The 24,159-nt window shown below is 39.4% G+C and overlaps 2 protein-coding genes and 1 long non-coding RNA gene across 4 annotated transcripts; 2 read left to right on the top strand and 1 right to left on the bottom strand.

The window, feature by feature from the left end:
- The first annotated feature begins 5,478 nt into the window (after positions 1 to 5,478).
- On the top strand, positions 5,479 to 14,422 carry LOC105393554 (vanin-like protein 1). 2 transcript variants are annotated; one of them, XM_011565336.3, is made up of 9 exons: positions 5,479 to 5,670; positions 6,157 to 6,273; positions 7,025 to 7,150; positions 7,578 to 7,750; positions 8,308 to 8,522; positions 9,011 to 9,097; positions 9,623 to 9,918; positions 11,029 to 11,156; positions 11,452 to 11,875. In XM_011565336.3, the coding sequence occupies exons 1-9, from the start codon at positions 5,614 to 5,616 to the stop codon at positions 11,858 to 11,860; spliced, it is 1,608 nt and encodes a 535-aa protein (XP_011563638.3). In that variant the 5' UTR covers positions 5,479 to 5,613; the 3' UTR covers positions 11,861 to 11,875. The 2 variants fall into 2 exon arrangements, with proteins under 2 accessions (XP_011563638.3, XP_011563639.3); XM_011565337.3 differs by lacking the exons at positions 11,029 to 11,156; positions 11,452 to 11,875 and adding exons at positions 13,149 to 13,273; positions 13,927 to 14,422 and having other exon boundaries at positions 5,486 to 5,670.
- A 745-nt stretch (positions 14,423 to 15,167) lies between these two features.
- On the top strand, positions 15,168 to 22,677 carry LOC105393555 (L-asparaginase). The gene is made up of 9 exons (XM_048626501.1): positions 15,168 to 15,292; positions 15,712 to 15,831; positions 16,132 to 16,244; positions 16,744 to 16,869; positions 17,282 to 17,406; positions 20,689 to 20,921; positions 21,385 to 21,545; positions 22,000 to 22,113; positions 22,547 to 22,677. Exons 1-9 carry the CDS (start codon positions 15,220 to 15,222, stop codon positions 22,607 to 22,609), a joined length of 1,128 nt encoding a protein of 375 aa, XP_048482458.1. The 5' UTR covers positions 15,168 to 15,219; the 3' UTR covers positions 22,610 to 22,677.
- Positions 22,675 to 23,523, bottom strand: LOC125489707. The gene is made up of 2 exons (XR_007267192.1): positions 23,056 to 23,523; positions 22,675 to 22,927 (listed from the first exon to the last, which is right to left on the bottom strand). It is a non-coding gene; the product is annotated as an uncharacterized LOC125489707 (long non-coding RNA).
- Between the last annotated feature and the right edge of the window lie 636 nt (positions 23,524 to 24,159).

Here is a 24,159-nt window from a genome sequence, read left to right as displayed (position 1 = left end):
TAATTTATTTAAAAAAAAAAAAAAAAAACGCCTAACAAAATCATTGTAGCAATAACTAATTAAAACCACAGAACAAAGCTATTGCTGTGCTTAATAAAATAATCTGTGTCATTGTGATCCTGAAGGCGACAGGTGGCGCAGTAGTTAACAACTCTGACTACAGTGCCGAGGGTCCCGGTTTCAGATATTTGTCAAACGCAATCATTTGTTTTCATATCTAATAAGAGCGGGCAATGAAGCAAAATCGGTGTATCTTAGCGGTTGAGGCGTGGTTCCGTGTGTAACCAAGGGAAATAGGGATTTATTTGATGTAATAATCTAATAATATACCGATAACTAGGTTGGGTACTTTATGATTAAATCACGTCTTATACTTATCATACCTGGCCGCAGCCATAAATGGTCATAATTTTGTTAATCTTATCTACCTATATGCATTATAATTATTGCTATCGCCTAATTCCTACTTTTGTTCCTGAGGTTTTCCCGCATTTCCTTATTTCCTGAAGGTCAACATTAGGATTGAATTTCATGGATAAGCAGGAATTAATCTTAACTATATGCTGATGCGTCTTTACATACAGAAAGTTTAAGTATCCCTTTACATTATATACCTGTAGGTAGGTGCTGATTAAATCACGTCTGATACCTATCATACGATTCTCCGCCTCAGACATAATAAGTAGTCATAATTCACTAAACGCTTTGATAATCTTATCTAAATGCATCAATATTGTTATCGCCCAAAGAGCTAAGTAATTCCTATTTTTGTTCCTGAGGTTTTCCCTCATTTGCTCAATTCTTGAAGGTCCAACTTAGGATTGATTTTCACGGATAAGCAGGAATAAATCTGAACTATACGATGATGTGACTTTACGTTCAGAAAGTTTAATTATTTGTGAAATATTACGTCACAGTATCTCAGTGTTATCAGCACAGGGTGACTCGCCGTCATCAAAATAACATCATCCGATATCTTGAACATTGGACTGTGAACTAGAACTAGGTAGGTTACGGATTTGGGTAGGTCTGTTTATTTTCCATTTATCATCCAGGAAAAGACTGTTTTGAACTAAATTATTTTTAAATCGCTGAAACAGTCTTTTAAAGGCATGACTATTACAGTTTTATGTTATGAATGACTATAAGTAGGTATACCTCTAGGTACTTAATTAGGTAGCGATAATGGTCACCGCACATATACACATACAAGTATACATATAAACGCAAAGGGATCGGCTCTTTTTCTTCTGTCTGTCAACCATTAGAACATGAGCTCGCGAACGTCTGGCGTAAAGACGTTCTACTGGTTAGGCCGGGGTCTCCTATTTACTCCGTAGGTCGCGTCAAGTGTCACCGCCGTAGGCGCGTCACGATTCACGATGCTCACTATAGAAATGTACTGATGCGGTCTCCCTCACACGCCGACGTTGGCGCGTAGACATAATGAGCATTGTGACGCGGCCTACGGCGGTGACACTTGACGCGACCAACGGAGTAAATAGGAGACCCGGGCCTTAGGCCTGGGTCTCCTATTTTATGCTATATGCGGCGTCCGACTTTGACGTAAATGTTTTGATCAACGTCCTACGGCCTACCTACGGCGTCTACGCGCCAACGTCGGCGTGTGAGGGAGACCGCGTCAGTACATTTCTATAGTGAGCAAGGTGACGCGGCCTACGGCGTGACGCTGGACGCGATCTACGGCGTAAATAGGAGACCCGGGCCTTACCGTTTTTACCCGACTGCCGAAGGAGGAGGGTAATGTTTTTCCATTGTATGTTTGTATGTATGTATGTATGTATGTATGTATGTATGTCTGTTTCTTTGTTCCCTCCTGTAGCCTAAACGGCTTGATAGATTTTGATGTATGAGGTATCGTTAGAAGCGTATTGATTGCGCGATGGTTATAGGTGGCTATGTGACGTTACATTAAAATGTACATAGCGCCCTCTAGAGGACATAAAGTGATGATCGAAAAAATAATATTTTTCCAACTATGCCGTGTGGGGTATCAAATGAAACGTCTTGATTAGCACATTATAAAAATATGCATATTGTAGGTAAGTATTTAAATCACAACACCAAAATTATTGAAATAAAAAATGTTCATAAACTAAAGGGCCATTATTTTATTTTAGGGACCATTATCGGTCCCCAACAAAGAAACATTTTTTAAAAATTAAATAATGAAATTCAGGAATATAGCTACCGTCTGTAGCAATTAAATAAGACACCGGTCACAGAAAATATAATGAATTTATGTAAAATACTTTATTTATTTACAAATTACGGTAACTCTGTTGTTGTTTTTGGTAACGCAATTGTTTTTCATACAAAAATTGTCTGTCCCTCGGAGCGAGTCATATGAAACAAGCACAACGTGTGTAAAAAAATATAATGGAAACAATTTTTTTGAATATTATAACGAATATGTCATTATTTAAACTTTACTTCACGGTAATATTCATGATTTTATATGAACATATTATGGGACAATTAATATTCCTGGCCGAGTCCCCAAGCCTAAGCAAAAATACACCTACACTAGGTTACCCTAGAAAATTCAATCATAAATAAACTTTTTTTCACTTTCTTACACCTAAGATCATTTGAATGGCTGTGTATTTGTATCGGAGTGCAGGAAGGAGAGCGGGACGGATTAAATGACCAAGTCTTTCGGATGAGAGTCCTGGAGAGAAGCGCGTGTATTTATTGTGATGCCACTGAGTTACCGGCGACATACGGTGAGTTTTATAGATATTTATTATTTTATTTCATGCAATATATGTAATAATTAGTAACAATTATCAGGGCATTTTGATATCCCATGTATGTGTATTCATTTAAGTACTAACTTCAAATAGGTTATTGTTTTACAACTGCGTTACCGCTACACTTCGTTACTTTTTCAGTAACGCAGTTGTAGCTATAGTAACTCAGGGGTTTTTCTTATAGTTTTCAGGTATCTGTTACTCAATTTATGGTACAAATATAACATTTGAGCATATTATATTGTTACAGTATAACATTTCAGACTCAATGGCGTAAACAGCGGCTGAAAAACAACGGCTTTATAGGCAAAAAAAATGAGAAATATTTCTTAGTATTAAGTTGTTATATTTTCAGCGATTTTAATGTTTGATATTAAACAAAGAGTTCTGTTAATTTTAGTTTGATAGTTTTTTTCACATTATGATTAGTTTTAATTGAAGAAAGTATAAAGATTGTGATTGAGATACCACTGTGTTACCAATTAACCACAGCGTTATCTATTTGTCCCTCGTTTCCTGAGAGTATTCACAAACATTTTAGCTACTCTATATTAGAAAGAATGTTAAACTAAATATAATAATTATAATTCACCTTATTTAGAGCTATTTCTAAAACTTTGAGCAAAAAATTATGATTATTTTGTCCTTTTTTCGTAAAGTATTGCATTAAAACTTATTGATTGGTAACGCAGTGGGAAACTTTATTATAGAATGAATAACAAAACTGAGAATATTTTGTAATTTAAACTGTTAGTTTAATGTTTTTTTTCTTACTTTTTATCTGGTATATGTTTACGAACCAAAATATATGTTCCTAACAATAAAACATAATTTTGTATGAAAGTAACGCAGTAGTATTTTTTTCTCATCGTTCCTCGATTAAACGTCAATAACTTTAAGAAATAGCAAGAAAACATCGCTGCAAATGTATTCAATGAATAATATAAATGTTAATTAACATAAATAAATATTGAAAGGTTAATTAATAAGAAGTTTATTTTTGAAAAAAATATCTGTAAAAGTTTCTCAAATTGTACCCAAAATAAAATAATGGCCCTAAAACTACTGACATAAAATTTCATAAAATATAAGCAACTAAAAAGTTATAAATAAAAAAAATTTATTATAAACAAACAAAAAACCCGACTGCACGTTAAAAAGATGAAAACAAGCCCCAATGTTAATGAAAAGTATCGCAGGCGGGGACCAACTTGACCGCCACACAATGTTTGTACCTATCTAAGTAACATTCAGCTAAATGGTGAACCCTCTGCTGGTCCCCGCCTGCGATACTTTCCATTAACATTGGGGCTTGTTTTCATTATTTTAACGTGCAGTCGGGTTTTTGTTTGTTTATAATTATATATTCAAGATTGTCTGCATTCTGTCCTCTGAGGTAAAAATCGGAAGATATTGTAGATTGTAAGCAAGTATAGTGAACATTTATGTAGGTAGGTGGAGACCCCGTGTCGGCAAACGGCGTGTCGGTCGCCCCCCAACCCGTTGGTCTGATGATCTGCGGAAGGTAGCGGGAAGCCGCTGGATGCAGATGGCGGGTGACCGTTTGGGGTGGCGATCGTTAGGAGAGGCCTATGTCCAACAGTGGACTACAGAAGGCTGAGAGAGAGAGAGATGTAGGTACCTCATTCATTGTTTACTGTTTACTGAACTTATTTTGCAATAATTTGATGTAAGTAGGTACTTCGCAAGTGTTTAACCAATGACTAAATAGGTGCGGTTAAGCAAGAATTTCAAATTGATCATACTTCGTTTCTAATGCACATCGCTCGTTTCAACGTCGTCGTCGTAGTGGTAGCCCGTCGCGGCTCGTCTGATGTGGCAATTATTTGGGGGTTGTCATGTCATGCATGTATACAGGGCCCCAAGTCTGCTAAGGAATGGCGGCACAGTTGTGTGTCGGCAGCATGGGTTTCGCACTGTAGGTATTAATTATCTGCATTTTAGGAAATATTTATTGCATATTTTTTAAAGAACTAACGTTTATAATAAGTTTTAAGTGTTTCATATTGCACTACTGGGACTCACTAACCAAGAGAAAACGGATGCCTAAAGTCGGAAAACTATACAGACACAGCATTGAGCCGCCATTCCTTAGCAGACTTGAGGCCCAGGGTGTCTGCATGACATGAGAACCATACCGTACTGAAATCACATAAGAAGGGGTAGGAAAGGGAAAGTACAGTAAATAATTAATACATATTATATTCTCAATTAGAAGGAACTTATAGTCTATGACGCTTTAGGTAGGTACATGTATACAATCCGTTATGGGGAAAGCCATGAAATTTCAAATTAACTGAGTCTGTAGTGTAGACTGTACTGATGGAGGTTGTAAGCATTCTTTCTCTAGTTAAAGTTCAATAAGTGCGAAATGCGTAAAAATTATGTGCGATTAGTTAGTACTTAGACTACTTAGTGCATGGTCGATTTAACACGGGTAGTCCCCGGTGAACCGCTTTTATAACTTGTTTTACTCTTCTCGCTTTTCTGATCTTAACCTACATTTTGCCTTAGTAGAAGTGTTGATATTTAAAGATAAGTACCTAAGTACGAGTATGAAATCATTCTGTCTGAAGATGATTAAGTAAGTATATTTTATGACTGTGGGTAGAGGTACTGTACCTTCACAATAATCTTTAAGATTACGATTATCTCCTAAAGTGTAAATACATTTTGTTGTCACAGCACACAACCAATTCAATCACCAGATAGATACATACATATGCCTACATGCTTGGTTTGTTTGTCAGTCTGAGATAAAGAGTCAGACAGGGAGGGTGTCCGGTTTAACTCATTGTTTTTACTTACTATCAGTGCAATGACTCGACAAATTTATGTATTATTCTTTGTTTGTCTACTCAAGACTTCTTTTCAAGTGAGTATTGTTCGTTCACGATCTTAGTTAAAACTGAAAACCTGCCTTTCTATTTACTCTTTCACCTATGTAAAGTTATTCTGCTGTATCTAAGTCAACTCGTATTAACATAGGTTACCTTAACTTTAATATTTAAATAAGTACGTATTTAGGTGGTCTTGACAACATTTCATCGAATTTAAATTATAACAACCATTGTTGGTCACGTGACTATATAAGTATATAGACCATGCCGTATGCTGCGTTGTTCTATCAATAGAGAAACATTTTATTTCAAAAATAGAAGAAAAAAAAGTTTCTTATTTGGAAAGATCCCGAGTTTGCATCGTGCGCGAGTCCAACTCGCCAAAAATTTCACAACTTTCAGTTTTCGACGGCTGCAAACTTTGTTTGAACCCTGTCATGCCACATTATGTCATCTTATGAGGTCTCTGGGTCTCTAGAATTTGTTTAACAATAATTTCATCGTTACGGAATATTTCGCAGAAGTCCACCCCCGCCGACGACAGCTATGTGGCCGCCGTCATCGAGTACCGGCACGTGGCCAACACCACCGTCAACCTGCAGAATTACCTGCAGCACATCGGGGAAGCCGCCAGCCAGGTCTGTACCACATCCTAGTATCCTTGGCCAATGAACGGCTAGTAGACCGAGTGCTCGGCCGATGGTACTGGCTCGGCTACTCAACTCGCTAGGTGTAATCAGGGTAATACCGCGTGCTGGGTGCATGTAGATGACATGGAGCTGAAGACTAAAGTTTCGAACACATTATGCACGGGCCGCATTGCACAGCAGTGGCCGCTTCACGGGTCTGTTATCGACCACGATAAAATCGTTTAATCCGATAAAATCGACGAATTTGTTGCGCTTCCTCAACGTGATTGCTGCGGATTCGTTGCGCGACTGCAACGTTAACGCTGCGTCACTGCAACGCATTCGCTGCGGCTGCGCTCCGCTGTAAGGACGCTCGCGAGCAGGGCCTACTGAAGCCTTTGATAAGGCTAAGGTAGGTACTAGTTAATAATACACTCCAATGAAAAAGTTCCACTCACAAAATTCCGACACCAAACAACCCCAATTTTTTCAAAGTTTTAATTTAAAATTAGAACAAAATATTACCGTTATTATTTGTTAATATCCTGATGCTCTTTTAAATGTACTTCAATGTTGCAGAAGTAGCCATTAAGCTAGCCTTTTCCTTTTCGAAGCAATTTGGTGCTTTTCTCAGTGGAACCTTTTCATTGCCCGTGAGTGTAATATTGATACCATCTATAACTAATGAAATCCTAAGGTCTCTTTATTCCTCATTGTAAACTGACTAACAAAATAATGTTTGAAAAACTCTTTATTTCAGTCTGCAGACATAGTCGTCTTTCCTGAAATGACCTTACAAAATGGGAGATCACCAGTAACAGTTCCAATTTATGGAGCATTGAAGGAGTTCCCCATTCCTGCACTACGCCCTGCGCTGTACGATGATGTAAGTTTATCTCCCAAAATTAATTAGGTATGTAGGCATTCATGTGTTGCTGTTACTGAATATCCCAAACTGCCTCCTTAACCTTTGTTTTACTGGGTAAAGCTAACATTAGCTCTGTGCCAAATCTGAACTAGGTATTGTAGACTAGGAGAGCCGCTCAATTTCAAAAGGTATCATCCTAAGAGCATTTGAATCAGGCTGTACTAGCTTCTACATTATCCGTAGACTCGACTGAAGCCCGCCAAGCGCACACCATGTGACTAAAAGGCCTACCACACGTGCAAGTATCAACACAGTTATAACTGCGCAGCCAGGTAAACCGCGCGCACGGTATTCCGAGTAACTAGGTACTGGATTGCGCAGACAAAACTGTAGTGATACTTGCGCGTGAGGTAGACCCTTAATCCTTTCCATCACAACATTGCAGATCCTAGTCCAGCTGTCGGCCGCGGCGGCTGAGCACCAAGTCTACCTCGTGGTGAATGTGATCGAGCTGCTGAACTGCTCCACCAACCCCACAGGCGAGGCCTGCCCTGAGCGCCAGAAGTACCAGTTCAACACCAACGTGGTGTTCGACAGGAGCGGAGCCGTCATTAGCAGGTGCGTTATCGATGTAGATAAATTAGTTTTTTGCGCGTTCCAAGAAACACAGCGTTGTATGTGAATAGTGGTGTTTATCTACGTACGTTGATAACGGACCCGTGCAGAGGGAACAGGTGAGTCGACAATTATTAAGTATGGATTTGTCGAAAACTGCCCATAATATGTGGATATGATTCAGCATCAGCACGAGTACTCCCACCATGAAATCGGATGTATTCTAAAGAGTATATTGACAGGCGGTTTCACGCTAGTTACAAAATTTCTAAAATAAAAGAATTTAAGTACATCCCTATTGAAATGGAAATCAGGCATAATTCAAAATGAACTGATAATCAATCAGAACAGGTGCTAACTACTTACATTATTTACTTATAAATACAGAGTTTGAAGCGTCTGATAATAATAATACTGAATGAATTAATAATACTGATTTTTTATGAATACTATTGTTATTACTAAGCATAAGCAGATATATTTATCAATGTACTTACTTAATCGATAAAATGACAAAGTCTAAAATCAGTTTTAACATTAGCTTCTCCCCATGTCCGCAGATACCGCAAAATCAACCTATTCGGCGAGGCCAGCAGGACGCCAGCCCTGAACCCAGACCTGGGCGTGTTCAGCACAGACTTCGGGGTCACCTTCGGGCACTTCATCTGCTTCGACCTCATGTTCCAGGTGCCGGCGGTCCAGGTCGTGCAGAAGAATAATATTACGGACGTGGTGTTTACCACTATGTGGTTCTCGGAACTGCCGTTCTTGACTGGTGAGATTGACTGCGGCTACACGGTTTTGTTATCGACGTCGATAAACTTGCGCGTTCCGCGAATCACAGCGCCGTATTTATGGCGAATCACGATATAGTGACGTTTATCTACGTCGATAACGAGCCCGTGTAGCAGCAGCTGGAACATAATTAAGTATATCGTTGGCTTTCTGTTTCTAGGGGACAAATGTGTCGGGCGACATGAGTAGTTGAACATTATTTTGTAACTAGGTACTGCTTTACTGTAAGCATAATCAAAACATTGAGGATTTAAAGATTGTTGGTTACAGTACAGGCACCATACGTACAGCGATCGTTAAAAAATTAAACGAATTAAAACGAAGATTTATTCATAGCAAGTCCAATATCTGGTACCTATAGCCGCATCAGCCAAAAGGCCACAAAACACTACATAGAATTAAATTGTTATGAACTGTATCTAAATCCCGTAACTTACGGTGAAATAACGTAATGTGTCTTATTTTCAGCTGTCCAGATCCAAGAAGCGTATGCGTATGCCATGAACGTGAACTTGCTGGCGTCTGGTGCCAACAACGTGCGCGTGGGCAGCGCAGGTGAGACCAGCTGTTGCTGTGCAGCGTTTATACACATAATAGTGCCTTTATCACTAGCAATCAACGATCATCTAGCAATCAGCTTTAAAATCAGAGTTGGCCAATTTGGATACCTACCAAACAAGTCATTATTAATTTGTCATATTATGGTTATGGTACAGTAGTAACATTGACTTACATAGACAAGTAAACCACTGACGAAGCGCTTCCTGCCCACTGCCCAAGGAGTAACAATCTATGAAAAATGGGCAAACGCGCCGTATTGTTTATATCTCTGCTTACATATTACTAGCGTAAGGACAGGGCCATACGCTCAAGAATATGGCACCCTCGCACTGGCCCCAAGATTTCATATAAATAAGTATCTGTCATAATTCATTTGAACTTTGGCCAGCGTAGTGGTGACATTTTATTTAGCCAAAATGTTCTGTCGGACGCATACTTTTTAAAATCATTGGATAGCATCTGGCATCCGCGTCAGAGTTCAATGTCACAAGCTAATCATTCTGATAATATCGATTTCAGGTTCTGGAATATACTCCGGCAAGGCTGGTGCCCTGGTGAGCACAATGCCTGGGATGCCGGCTACTCGGCTCATGGTGTCCAGGGTGCCCAAGGTCCCTGGCAAGGTGACCTGGCCCACTCCTGGACCTATTGTGGACCCCCCGTCCGACGCTGACGCCCTGAGGCTGAAGCAGGACCCGTCCATCGCGTCGCATGCCTCCAGACTGCTGACACCAGGCTTCCAGGAGTTTGAGCTGTCTCAGAACGACGTGACTTGCAAGTTTAAGGTCAACCTCACACGCAGAGGTGGCGACAAGGTAAGGCGATAAGATATTTCAATGTTTTTTGTTTGTTTGTGACTTTAACATAAGCATATACTTATTGGGTTTACAGCTATACAAGCTCGTAGTGAATAATATAATCTTGAAAGTACTACTTACTTACTTCAGACTTAAGTACTTACATCAAAAACCTAACCATAATGAGTCCCTCGATTTGTTCTTGATAAGTTATGCGTTGTTGGGTGACGGTTTCTTGCCTTTGTCTAAGTAGGTACTCAGTTATGAATATTTTATTGTTTATTTTCATGAATCAACGTTAGTAAAATCATGTAAAATTATACACGCTTGGAAAGAATTTGCATGACATTCAGTGAGCAATGAGCATGCACTAAAATGTGTTTATTGTTTGTAAACCATTCAACCTTTCATGATTAATTTTGTCGGTTCCTTGCACGTTTGTAAATGTCTGTATCTTCTACCTAAGTATACCTACCTACGAGTATAAGTAATACCTAATTTTCTCATGATCATACTTAGTTAGTACTTACTAATTTAGTAATCTGTGCTAAACCTTCTCATAATACGTTTCTACAGAATGTTGCTAAGTGGAAGAGTAAGCCGAAAGAGGGTTATTCAGAGGGTAACATTTGAGCAAAGTTTGAATATCCTTTTCAAATTACTTTTGGAAGTTTGCAAAAAAAAAGTTAAGTAACTACCTATAAGTAGTTTTTTTACTATAGAGAGACTTTTTTATTGCGAATTTAGAAAAGAAATAATTCATAGAAGTTGTTCAGATTTACCACCTGAGTCTCCCCCTTTCCGTTGGTTCCCTATTTACGGGACACCTGTATATGAGAGTCATATTATAATGAATGCAATGGTAGCACGCTTTAAGCATCTTTTAGCTAACAAAGTAAACAATATAACTAAAAGAATGAATTTGAATATGAAAATGAATGAAACCCGGCTAATTTAACTAACAAAGGTAAGTCAAGCATGTATTTTCGTGTTCATCTATTTTAACATTTATTAAATTAAGCTTCGGTCTGTACATTGCACGCTTAAAATTCCGCACACTTAACATAAATTATATTTTGACATAACTTAAGATGGGTAACAATTAATAACAATAACAATTGTTTGTAGGGTGGACCGGAGTTCCGTGCGATGGTCCACGGGGGGTCCAACACGTACGCGCGACGGAAGATCGGGACCCGCAGTTGTGCCGTGATGGCCTGCGCCTCCGCTGATGACGTCACGCTTTGTGGATCCAGGTTCGAACCCATTTCAATTATGTAGTTTAGTATAAATTAAGCTAGGTAAGTACCTATATAAAGTTTCTGTGTGTCTGGCTCTGGCACCGCAGATCCGAAACTGATATATATATATATATATATATATATATATATATATATCTATATCAGTTTCGGCCTACTAATACCTACTTAATACAAAATTAAGTTAATATATCCGCCTTTGTTGAAAGGCCGAGCCATCAGACTAGGTACTAATAAGCTAACATAAAGCTGATCTAAATCTATGTATGTACAATATTTGTACGATTTCCAGGTACAACCAGACAGAAGATACGACCATCATCGAAGAACTGAAGATCAAAATGACGACAGCCCACGTTCCGTATAACACGACCCTGGACTGCGAAAACGCCGTTTTCTTCCCTAACACCGTACAAAACAACCACTTGCCACTAGAACCCTCTAATTACACTCTTATCATAAAGACTTATAAGATTCATAAGCACACGAAACACGCACCGAAGAAGACAAAAAAACAAGTGAAGGCTATAATGAGGCTCCACAGGGCTCATGATAACCTGGTTTCCTTCGCGATATGGAGCAGGAACTACTTGGAGGATGTCAATTTACGAGGAGTCCAGAAGCCAGAGGGGGTGGAGTTAGCGGTGGGGGAGGGGGCCGAGTATGTCATGGATAATGTCGGTCGAGGAATGGATTTATAATTATAATTGCTATTATGAATATACAAGAAAGGCTGATATACTTACCTATCTACGACGAAACCAGACGATTGCATTTCAATGATCTGACTAATTAATGTTAAAGATTCTTAAAATTAATTATACATATTTTGTAACCTACCTCTAAATCTCTCGTTAATTAGGAGTAAGTTTATGTTATACTATTTAAAAGTTTATTTATTAATTAAAATTCAAATTTATCAAACATACAATCCACCCTCGCTTCGTCAAAAATAAAATACAAAACAAATAAAACACAACTTACTTAGTTAAATAAACCACCCCAGGACGCACCCGACCCAAAAGTCCCCATAACGCTAGCTGCGTTGCCGCGCTGCACGGCGAGGGAAATCCTCTGTGCCAGGTACGCTCCAGAGCGGCAGTCAAAGCCGCGGCTCCTCAAGCGTCGCCCAATCTCCCTGATGAACTGCCTCCCCTGTTCCCCCCAAACCCCAGTGGTCTCAATGGCAAGAGGCACAAAAATATAGCCGCCCTCAATCAACTGGCCGTATTTGACGCACTTCTGTCGTGCAGCCGCCTCGGCAGCCGCACCCACCGTGCCAGCAGTGGACCCCACGTGGGACGGGGCAAATGTGCAGACGCATGTGGCGTCCCAGAGCAGGCAAAGTTATACTTAAGTATACAAGACTGTTATTTCAAAATTAAACCTGTTACAAAACAGTGCCTTTTGTGAACCTGCTAGCCTTTTTTATCATTATCAACGAACAATCGACCGCCAGCCAGGCTGGAGCGCCATGACATATTTAACGTTCTTCCAAATCTAACACTACCGACTAGGAGGCCGTCCACAGGCGAGAGAATCGTGACGATTACCCAAATAATTGAATATGCATTGTGCAATGTGCATGTCCAAATGCACCCTCCTGGAAGGTTACTTTAGCCTGACAAACACTAACTTCAGTTGTCTTGAAAATACGTTTGATACACCAAGATGTTTGATAGACCAGTCGTTGTTACTGCAGCAGCGCCCCAAATCTCCGTATCGCGTAAGCTAGAGGTTAACTAAACCTATGTATAAGTATTCATCTTCATCATCATGGCAGCGCCATCACCCTATAGCAGTCCACTGCTGGACGTAGGCCTCTTCCAAAGCACGCCACTGGATGCGATTAGCATTGTTTCATCATCATCATGACCCATCACGTCCCCACTGCTGGGGCACGGGTCTCCTTCCAATGAAGGAAGGCCTCGTTCACCACGCTGGCCAAGTGCGGTCGTAGTATTGTTTAATGATAACAAATTTCTCCAGTGGTACGAGTACCGCGCGACAGCGTTCGACGGGGTCCGCACGTTCGACGGCGTGGCCAGCGGCGGCGCGCGGCTCTGCTCCGTCATGGCCTGCACCAGCGCCAACCTCACCAGCTGCGCCACACGGTATACCTCACTTACTGGCTAGAGACTGATTTCAGCAGCATTTTAGCCGCTGCACCTGAGCTAGGCGGAGTAGTGCCACTTCTTGCAGCCTGGATACCTTATTATGTCCAGCTATCGTACCTACCACCATTGCACATTAGCAATCAACAATCCTGAAGCTGCATTGCTAATCGCAAGCACTTGAGCACTCGGTCAATTGCTGCTTGTTCATTGGTCTAGGATCGGCCGAGGATACTGTCTCGCCACTCTACTCTGTAGGTTTAACAAGGGTTTAATCGTCAAGCGGCGTTGCCTTACCACCACCGGCAGATTAGGAATGCTGCTTCAGGATTGTTAATTTCTTATGTGCAATTGTATAGGATATATAGCCACATAAGACATCCTAGTCACAAGGAATGCCACAATAATACTCTGCCTAGCTCAGATGCCGTAGCTGATACCGGCTACATCTCTGCCCACTGGGTTCCTATAGGTTTAGGTAGATTTTAACTTACATGGTATGAGCGATGGTTTTAGAGTCGAAGGGGAGAACGGATTCGAATCCCAACCGGGACAGTTATTACTTATTATTTTTCATAGCATCACCTACATAGACCATACTTTAGTCCAAATTAAGGAAGACAAAATTCACTAACTTCAAATTCCTTGTCCAGATTCGAAACCTACGCAGCAAAAACCACGGCGATATTCGAGGAGCTCAGCATCACAGCCACCGTGCCGACACCACAGACCAACATGACCCTATCATCCGCCGACGCAGCCTTCTACCCTGTATCTGTGGACGTCTCCACCCTGCCCCTGAAGATCACAGAATACGCGTACACAGAAACAGTTCAAGGAGGCAAGACTACTTACACCATGAGGTTGCTGAGTAAAGAGGTGGAGCTGTATGGGTTTGGTGTTTGGGGCCGAAGGTTCGCCGCTGATGGGCAGGACCCCACGCCCCCGCTGCCTGGTGCGGCGAGCATACATTTCCTAAATGTCTTCCTATTGGTCTCTGTGTTCCTGGTATCTTGGATGTAGATTTTGTAGCTACCCAAGGAAATGGAAGTTCTCCATCTAGGTAGATGAGAGAAGTTGTGTTTTTGTATTGTTATCGTCTAGTCCACTTTTTTATGTTTTCAATAAATATTTCGTCAGTATTGTCAAGTCATTGTTTGTTTTACCCTCTTTATCTTTCGAGTTTAGGAAGTTATTTAAATGGGAAAAAACAAAAGAAATATGGTCGTTGACAAAATGTAGCTAGGATAGGGGCTGGAATGAGATAAGAATGAAAAATGAAAATGAAAAAATGTTTAGGTATTTATCCAAGATGAAGATAGATTAGCGTCGTCGGTCGCGGATGGGCCAGGCGTAACACAGGCTGTAAAATTTTAAAGACTTTTGAAAATCGCCGATCCTTACTTATAAATTATAGGAGTAGATGTTCTAGCTATTTATATTGAAACGCTATCATATCCTAAGGGACATGATCTTTGCTGGACCTTGTAAATAATGAAGTTATAAATGTAGATGATGAAATTACTTATAAGTAAGTGCCTACTTAATTATATTATTTATAACATGATGTGAGTAAAAGATAAACATTATGCAATGACTATACACAATTATTGACCCAGTGTACATTATGTATTATTTAAATAGCTTATCGCTGGAAGTATCATAACAAGATTGTATTATTTTCATTTAGTTCCACTCATCTGCACAATCGTCATCTCCACTCCATATTTATGTATTAAAAATTTAATTTCTTCGGTAAGTGTGGCAATTTGATTATTCCAAAGGTTGTCCGAAAGATATTAGGTACTGATGTTTGATATGTATTTGTTGTGATACTTATAGCAGGTTGAAATGTGAATTTTAAGTAAGTACTTACTTTATTAATATTTTTCAGATTGTTACTACCATTTTATAATACAATAAGTAACTACCCAAAAGCAAACGAAATGTCTTCCGCAACAAGGATATTAGTAATTTACACGGGAGGCACTTTTGGAATGCTGAAGAATGAAAAGGGAGGTAAGTACATAGCAGTCAATATCTACACTAGAACTATACATGTGTGTTGAAAATATTAACTCAGGATAACATTCAGAAAAAATATTAATTACTTAATAGAAAAAAAGGATTAAAAAAAAAACAATTTAACTACTAAACTCGTATCGAGGTCGAGGAATACATTTAAACACCCTGTATTGTTATAATGTAGTTAATCTTACTTAGATAATACAAGATCGAGATGAGTGGACTGGAGGAGGCCTACACCTTTGAGGTTGAAAACGGCTAAGAAGAAGAGAAGAGATAATACAATTTCTGCCAAACAGTTAGTTAGCTATGGTTAGTTTACTAATTAATTACTTACCTACCTACAGTACCTACAGACCTAATTGAAGCCTAGCAACATAAGTAAGTATTTTATGGACATTCCATGCTTTCAGTCCTCGTCCCACAGAGCAACATAGTGAAAGAGATAAAGAAGAAGGCTCAGCTGTACGACCACGAGTACTGGAGCCGCCACCTCGAGGGCACCGACCTGCAGGAATACCTTCCTGTACCAGGTAAGATGTATATCTTACCTACTTAGTGCTTTAGTTCAGGTTCTTCAGGGATGTTTAGTGCTAAACTATAATGTTCACGTGTGGCCAAGTTTTGGATTAACGATAGGTGCTATAAAATTCAGTTAAATTTTCCACCTTAGAGCAAAGAAGAAAGTGAAAGATGTCGGATGAGGTGTTAAATTCATCATCTGTCGTAGCGTTTGCTTTTGTTTTCGACTGGGGCGGAAAAAATACTACCGAATCACCCATATATAAGCAGATTTTCAGTAAAACTTAAATCTTGTCTCTTTTGTGTTACAGTTGGAAAGGACACGGAACAGAAAATATTGTACAAAATTCTCGAATACGACGAACTGAAGGACTCTTCGGACTTCACTATCGATGATTGGCTTAAAATTGCAAGGGACCTCAAGGTTATTACCTTTTCAAGTTCTCTTTTAATATTCCTTGACACTAATCCACCATACATAAGTAAAGTCAGGTTAGTTGCAAAAAGTTCCGCACAGATACATCTTGGTTAGCCACTCTTTGGCGTCGAAGTGGCCTGGTTCGATTCCCGGCCGAGGCCAGAAACATGATATAACGAATAAGCTTACCATTCAGGAAAAGTGCATGTGTGTGGTACACTCGCTGTCGGCAATCAGTATTTAAAATAACTAATGTCTTACTTGTTGTACAATCTGGGGGAGAGATAACTTAGGTTTCGTACAAGGCTTATTATTTGTTAGGCTACGTCCGCACGGGCTTGCTTAGCGCCTAGCGAATCACCAAGCGAATCTCAATTAAACGAACGAACAGTGGCGAGCACTACTACTACTACTAGGCAGCCAAGACTTCCCATATACTTTACTGGCTGCCGCAGCCTGGCTACCTAGCGCGCGGTCGGCCATTAATTCTCCATCCACTCCACAGAGACACTACCACGACTACGACGGGTTCGTGGTGCTGCACGGCACGGACACGATGGCGTACGGTGCCTCGCTGCTCTCCTTCATGATGGAGAGCATAGGCAAGACCGTCGTGCTCACCGGCGCTCAGGTAGGTACAAACTTGGCATAAGCATGACCATTTGGGAGGCCAAATTAAAGTGGCACGAAAAAAAATGCAAAACATCTGTATCCCTGTAGCTGTAAGTACCCTTAGTTCAAATTACGATCTCAGGGACTTCCTGTTTAGTAATGGCCAATATTGCGAGAGATATTTAGGTTTATTTGATGCATTTTTCCCATTTATCCTGTGGGGTTACTACCACCGATTAAAGCAGCGTCGCTCGCTTTTCAAATCAGACTGACAGTATGGATCTGACAGATGCTTGACAGGCGATTGCTAATAATATAAGTAACTCTATGATTGCTAATAGGTGGTGGTACGACAGCTGGTTCACTATGTCAATAAAAAAGGCAATAATAAAAAAGGCAATTCTATAAAATAGCTATAAATTCGTCCACAGGTGCCAGTGTTCCAGCCGAGAAGCGACGGCACCAACAACCTGCTGTGCGCGCTGCTGGTGGCCGCCACGCAGCATATCCCCGAGGTCACCGTGTTCTTCGGAGCTCACCTCTTCAGAGGCACCAGGTAGGCACAAGCTATTGGAGGGCTACTCTATACTGGCGAACGAAAGGGAGCTGTCGTGCAATCGGCATTTTAATACAACGGAGTCATGGATAACGCAGCAGCGCTCCGAAACTTCGTTTTTCCGAATATAAAGTGACCCCTCTGATTCATGAGGATATTTAACCTGGGGACACCAAACCTGTACCTCTTTTTATGACAGCACCACAAACCTGACTGGCTAATCTTTTCACTACGTACGGTGACCAATAATCATACCTGTCTAGGTACTTAAACATTTTTAAGACCGTGGTTTCACCAGACCATTTTAATTGCAATCAACTTCCCAAGTGTAACATTTCATTCGAGCTTAGGTTGTAAGAAATGCCTTTAGGTTTTATAAGGGTCGTGAATAGGTTAATACTCGTACTTTGCTATCTGGTCATATTGAGTACTTGAGAATGATTAATAAGTCCTAAAACTAATTGTTTATTAATACAACCTTGGAGCTGCTGATAAGAGTTTAAATTAACGTTATTTTAACTTGTATTTCAAGAGCATATAGTTCTAGGATCTTGTAGTTGTCGTAGACTCCTGATTAAGTTCTAGAAAAGCTAGCATTATGCTAAAGTGAGAGTTTAAGGTTAAATTTTCAACCTTGATACAACCATAAAGTTATTGGTATGTTGAAATTACTTAAGGTCAACCGGGGCCATTGCGCCACAATACTTTTACTTTCATATTCATTTGATCATAACAAACAGACTATAAGCCCTATTAAGCTATAACTTGTGGTACATATTAGGAAATTTTATCTAGTTTCATATTTTGATGCAATTTTGTAGAATTTTAAATATCTTCTACGTGTAAACGACGTTTCTACAAAAAATGGGATTTTTAGGCGCATTAACCCCTAGTGGGGCTAATGCCTCTTTCACTAGTTTTGTGTGCTTGGAAGAGCTTTTTACAAGTTTAATTAGATATAGTTTATAGAATTACTATTAACGTAGCTAATTATTAGCTTATAAACTAAATGCTTCACTTAGTTAAGGAGAATTAGTTGATCAAAGATTTTTGGGGCTATGTCGCCTACATGCCCTAATTTCTTGTAGTGGCATTTACCCCATCCAAGATTCCAGGGGTGCTCAACATTTTATTTATGAATACTTTATTGGACTTAAAAAAGTATAAATACTTACATAACAAATTAAAATACAGTATAAAAGCATACAAGGACATATTTTTTTCTAATTTGAAATCAAACCACAACTTTAAATTAGTAAGTATTCCATTTTTAGAGTCTGACGTCATTTTGCTCTTACAAGGATAATCATTAAAACTATTCAGAGTTTTAAAAACAAGTGGGATCATTCTGTTAATATGACTATTTTTTATTTATTATTTATAATATGATTATTTTCTATATACCGTGTTAACAACATCATAATGTCGACACCAAATGACGCAATTTTTTTAAAATATTTGATTTAATATATATACATACATACATACATATGCACTCACGACTGTAATCCCCGAAGGGGTAGTCAGAGGTGGCTCACAAACGATCCACCCACATTTCGCAGCACATTTGTACTCACGTGATAGGTTTAATATATATTCAAATTATTTACGTTTTAGCTGGATTACCAATCTAAAAATGTTAATTCGGATACGCTGTTAAATGTAATTCAATATTGCAGAAGGCGTCATTAACCTAGTATTTTTCGTTTAGGAGTAATTAGGTGCTAATGTCACTGGAACTTTTTCATTGCTCGTGAGTATATAAACTACTTTTATTATAACACAAAATGTTTAGAACCCCTGGAAATGGGGCTATTGCGCCGCAATAGAGGCAATAACCCCATCAGCCCAGAGGCATTTACCCCAAAAAAAAGCTAAACCAACAATTTTTGTATTGCATATTGTGTCCGAATCTTACGTTATTTCAATAAAATAATCAAAACAATATGTAAAGCAACAAAACAATAACAGTATTTACAGTTAGGAAACATAGATTCTTTTAAAGAAACACACATTTGGAACGATTCAAAAAAACGTGTCAGGAAACCGGAGGAGGCCAAAAGAGGTGAAAAAATTAAAACGGCAGATTATTTAAGAAAATTGCCCCACTTACGACATCTATTGGTCAGTGGTAAAAGTTTGAGTTCCAATGATAGATAGCAGATGACTCCAGTAGTTCTAAAGTATGTGGTTCGGAAGATAAATGGATTTGAGGCATTAGCCCCGTAGGCGACTTGGCCCCGGTTGACCTTATAAGTAATTTTTAAAACTTTTAGGCTGATGAGAGTTGTCTAGGCAAACAAATTAGGACTACGTGGTGAAAACCAAAAGCATTAAGTCACTGGCTATGAGCTAAAGGCATGATTTAAGTCCTTCAACAATATTTTAAAGCTTTAGAGGCATTCTCAAAATATGTTTAATGCTTTTTGGTAATTTCCTAACGCCCGCCATATTTTTTCACTTAAATTTTTAAAAAAAACTTAGAAAATGATAGATTTTAATGAATTAGGGCAACAATCAGTAGCGTGTGCTATACTATTCCCAATTTATGTGTTTTTATATAAACAGTACCTACTTATATTTCTAATATAACTTTCCACCAAACATAAAATTTTATCTAAGTATTTTTTTTAATTAAAATATCTTCAAATTTATTATTTACAGAAGGCCCCTCACGTATACAGCACTATTTTCCTAAAGTATCACAATAAAGTGCTAGTCGCACAAGTTTTTCATATTTCCTGACTTCAGCCTAACTACTTACTTATTATTTTGTATGAATACAAAACTTACATGTTAGCCATTTTGAATCTTGGAAAGTGTCAGGTAATGGCGCCATTTATTATAATTCTATAGCATTGATTTTCTGTGCAAAAATCTTACACAGAAACATTTTAGAACCCGAGAGTCCTGGAAAGGTATTATAGAGTTACATCCAGGACTAATTTAGAACTTAAAAGCTGTCTTCCAAGGTTAGGTTAACGTTAAATTAAGGTTGTGAAGGTTATATTTAGGTTCTGTGTCAGTAGTTCAAAAGGTTCTGGGTTTGAGCTATAGGTTTTGCTGTAGCTCTCAGAAAGGTTCTAAAACGTGGGCCCTTTTTGCACTCAGGAGGTTAATATAAGGTTAATATAACGTTATGGAGCCTTCTAAGACTTACGAGTAGATTTCCATACAAAGGTTCTAGAACCTTTTCAAAACCTTTCTAAAACCAAAAATGTTACTTGGGTTACCATCACTTTACATATATCACCACCTCTTTAAACATTTCCTCCACACCAGAGTAAAGAAGATCTCCAACACCCGCATCTACGCGTTCGAGTCCCCCAACTTCCCCCCTCTCTTGGAGGCGAAGACGACCCTGGACGTGGACCCTCGCATGCTCATCCACCGGCCAGGGTCTGTGCCCGACGAGTGCCGCCTGCATGACCAGCTCAGCACCAAGGTTTACGTGCTGAAGGTAGCTCCGACTATTACGCCCAAGATTATACGGGCCGTGTTTGATGGGATGGAAGGTGGGTGAAGTTATTTTACTGGTGATCTCCTAGGCATAGTACAATCTAAAGTCACGTATACATTTCCTGGATCAGATATACCTACGTATCTTCGAAGTGTATCATCATATTTATTAGATGAATACGCGTCGAGGCTACTACTAGTCGAGGGATTAGATATCGTTATCTAATCCCGGAAATGATACATGTATGTGGAACCAGCTAGCGAATTTTATTTGTTTTGCATCTTATCTATTTGTTAGCTAAAATAATTATGTTCTAACATGCACTTTACTAATGATCAATATTGCACATTAACGTCAATATAAGGAATCATACAGGAAATATATTTCAGATATCAACATGGCCTTGCAACCGCCTTCATGATCTATCTTCACTGTTTTAGGACTTCAAACATGCAACTGCTGCACTTAACCCTGCACACCCTAGGTTCTCGTACATTAACCACCAACTTTTTTTACAGGTGTCGTCCTAGAAACGTATGGAAACGGAAATATTCCGATCAAGCGGAAAGAGATCTACAAGGAAATCGAAAAGGCAGTGAAGTCTAAAGTCCTAGTCGTCAATGTCACCCAGTGCGTGAAAGGAACTGTGTCGGGGAAACCCCTGTATGAGACTGGCTTGGTTAGTAGCTATTAGTGCTATTACCTATACAGTGTGCCTAAAGGAACATTTTGCGATGTAACATTTTTTTTTGTTTGTACAGTCTAGGGCAAAAAAACTGGCCTTTCTCAAGTAGCATTCTCACTCAGAGGGGTCAGGTCCCTTTGTCTCAGACTGTACCTGCCTACCTAGAGCCCATACGCAATAGCTTTTATGGTGAAGCAGCACCACTAGCCGTGACCAGCATCCGCTACGCAATCGTCTATGACCACAACCCTTAGGGCCTTACCACAAAAAAATAGACAGTGTTTAACAGTTGTTTAGTGCTGTCAAACGCCTACAAAATCTGTCAAATTTAGACTTAAACACTTGTTAAACAATGTTTAAAGTTTTTTTGTGGTAGCACAGTTAATGTCCAGAGGTTTTGACAGGTCAGTCATCTGTTATTTAAGCTAATGTCACATTGTGTTTCCAGTTGCTGTTGGAATGCGGTGTGGTCCCGGCGTATGACATGACGGCGGAGGCAGCCCTGGCCAAGCTGTCATATGTGCTCACCAAAACACATCTCAGTTATGAGGAGAAAGTCGAGGTAAGTTGGATGACTAGCTAGCAGTGTACTATACATTTGTAGTAGGAAGAGCTTTGGTTCCTCAATTATTTGGATAGAAATCCGTGTCTCCATCTGTGCGTCTAGGGCAGGTTTTGTATTTACCAAAAAAACAATATTTCAATCAAAAGTTATAAAAGCTTGTACTTACCACTGGCGCAAGCTGTTTGCAGGTAGTTATGTTTGGTAAGTACCCACAAAGTTGGAACCTAAACTGAATTAGCTATTGTGGCACGATGTCATCAGAACATATTTTATTATTCATGTGAATGTGGTTGTGATGTGGCTATGAATAACAATGTTCGTAGTCATGTGGTTAATATGTCCAATGTGTTGAAATTTTGTAATATGTAATTAAATAATTAATAATAATATCATTCACAGGCATTCATGATATATTTTTTTTCATTTTCAGCTCATGAAAACCAATATACGAGGTGAGCTGGAAAACCCAAATCATACATCGAACTTAATCTAGATAAGCAATCGTAAGTGGTATAAGTAGAGTGTAAATTTATAGCAATAAAATAAAATTATTTAAAAGAAGTTAAGCAATAAGTGCTTGATTTATTTCTCCCCATTCATTACCAACTTAGTATAGTTTCGTAATGTGATGTAACAGACCAATACGTACTTAACTCCGTGTAAGTAGGTGGTATCAAAATTAACTCTTACAAAATATTATCACAGTTTTTCTTGAGCGCTACGCTAAACTTTCTTGCTAACTATTAGATGGCTATGTAGGTATACCTGCTACCTAAAAGCAGCACACGCAGAAAATCTGCGCCTTCCGGACCTGAAATCAACATTAAAAAATGTATTAGGAAAGTAGGTAGGTACTACACATAAATAAATAATTATTATTAAATAAATATTAACAAAATCACATTTTAATGCTTATTGGCAATGGTAAGATTCCTGTACCTGTCTTATTCCAACAAAGTTGCCGGAGGAGCCGTCATGCGCGTGATCAATCTCCGACAGTCTTCAACCGCGAGGTTCCTGAAAAAAATAGAGCATGCTTATGGCACAGCACGGTACAAACACACGGTAAGAACGGTAGATTTCGCACAAAACACGTCAGATGCAATTTCTTCAATCTCTTGGGTGTCATCTAGGTACACAAATACGAATAGCATACATTATAGAGATTTCGTAAATAAATATAACTTTTTGATTGATGTATTAATTGTAGGTAAGTAATGTGTACCTACCTACCTATAAATGAGGGCAGGTTTTTTTCCCCGATAGGACGTTAAGGAGTACGTTTAGCCCCAGTTTCACTATACTCAGTTGATCTAACTGAGTATAGTGAAACGTATAACAAACGATTAGTTGTTGACTTTTGACACATCTGTCAGGAATTTAATATGGAGATGAAATTACAATGTAACTAGGCATTAGCCTACTACCTCAAGATCCCTACCGCTACCATCCTAAACTTTCTATCTCACCTGTCCCCGTTCCGCTCATTCCTCGGGTGCCCCGGCACACCCCGGTCACCTGCCCAGCGGCTTGTCGCTCAGCGGGCTCCGGTTCTCCTCCTCCTCTCTGCGTCTGCGCGCGCGCTGCACCCCCTTCTTGGTGTACGCATTTCTGGAGTTAAGAAGGTTCGGTGCTGGTTATAAGTGCTGATGTAGGTGTCAGTACGTCTTCTATACTTAGTCTTCTTCAACAACGGAATTTGAATTAACCTGGTCTTGTGAAAAGAGCGCAGAATAAGTTACAAAAGGTAATATGCATGCCTTAAAAAGAAGGGACAGGAATGGTGCTTCTTCGAGATGCACTATATGGGAAGACTATAGGTAAGTAGGTACCTATGTAAATTGTCCAACAACAAACGCAACTTGGCTGATGACAAATTAAATTTAACACTATTTTCCCGGCTGGGACGTGAACCCCGAAGCCAGCAGCAGCACAACCAACAACCCGCTTTATTTACCACGGCACCATAGGTTGTTTAGAACACTGAAGAACTTTCCTCAAAGAAAATGGGAGGTCGTTTTTATTTATCCTGATTATGAAACT

The sequence above is a fragment of the Plutella xylostella genome, chromosome 16 (assembly GCF_932276165.1).
Source record: "Plutella xylostella chromosome 16, ilPluXylo3.1, whole genome shotgun sequence".
In the NCBI taxonomy this organism is placed as follows: Eukaryota; Metazoa; Arthropoda; class Insecta; order Lepidoptera; family Plutellidae; genus Plutella; species Plutella xylostella.
Note: the sequence above shows the minus strand (reverse complement) of the source record. Positions and strands in the feature narration are given on the sequence as shown.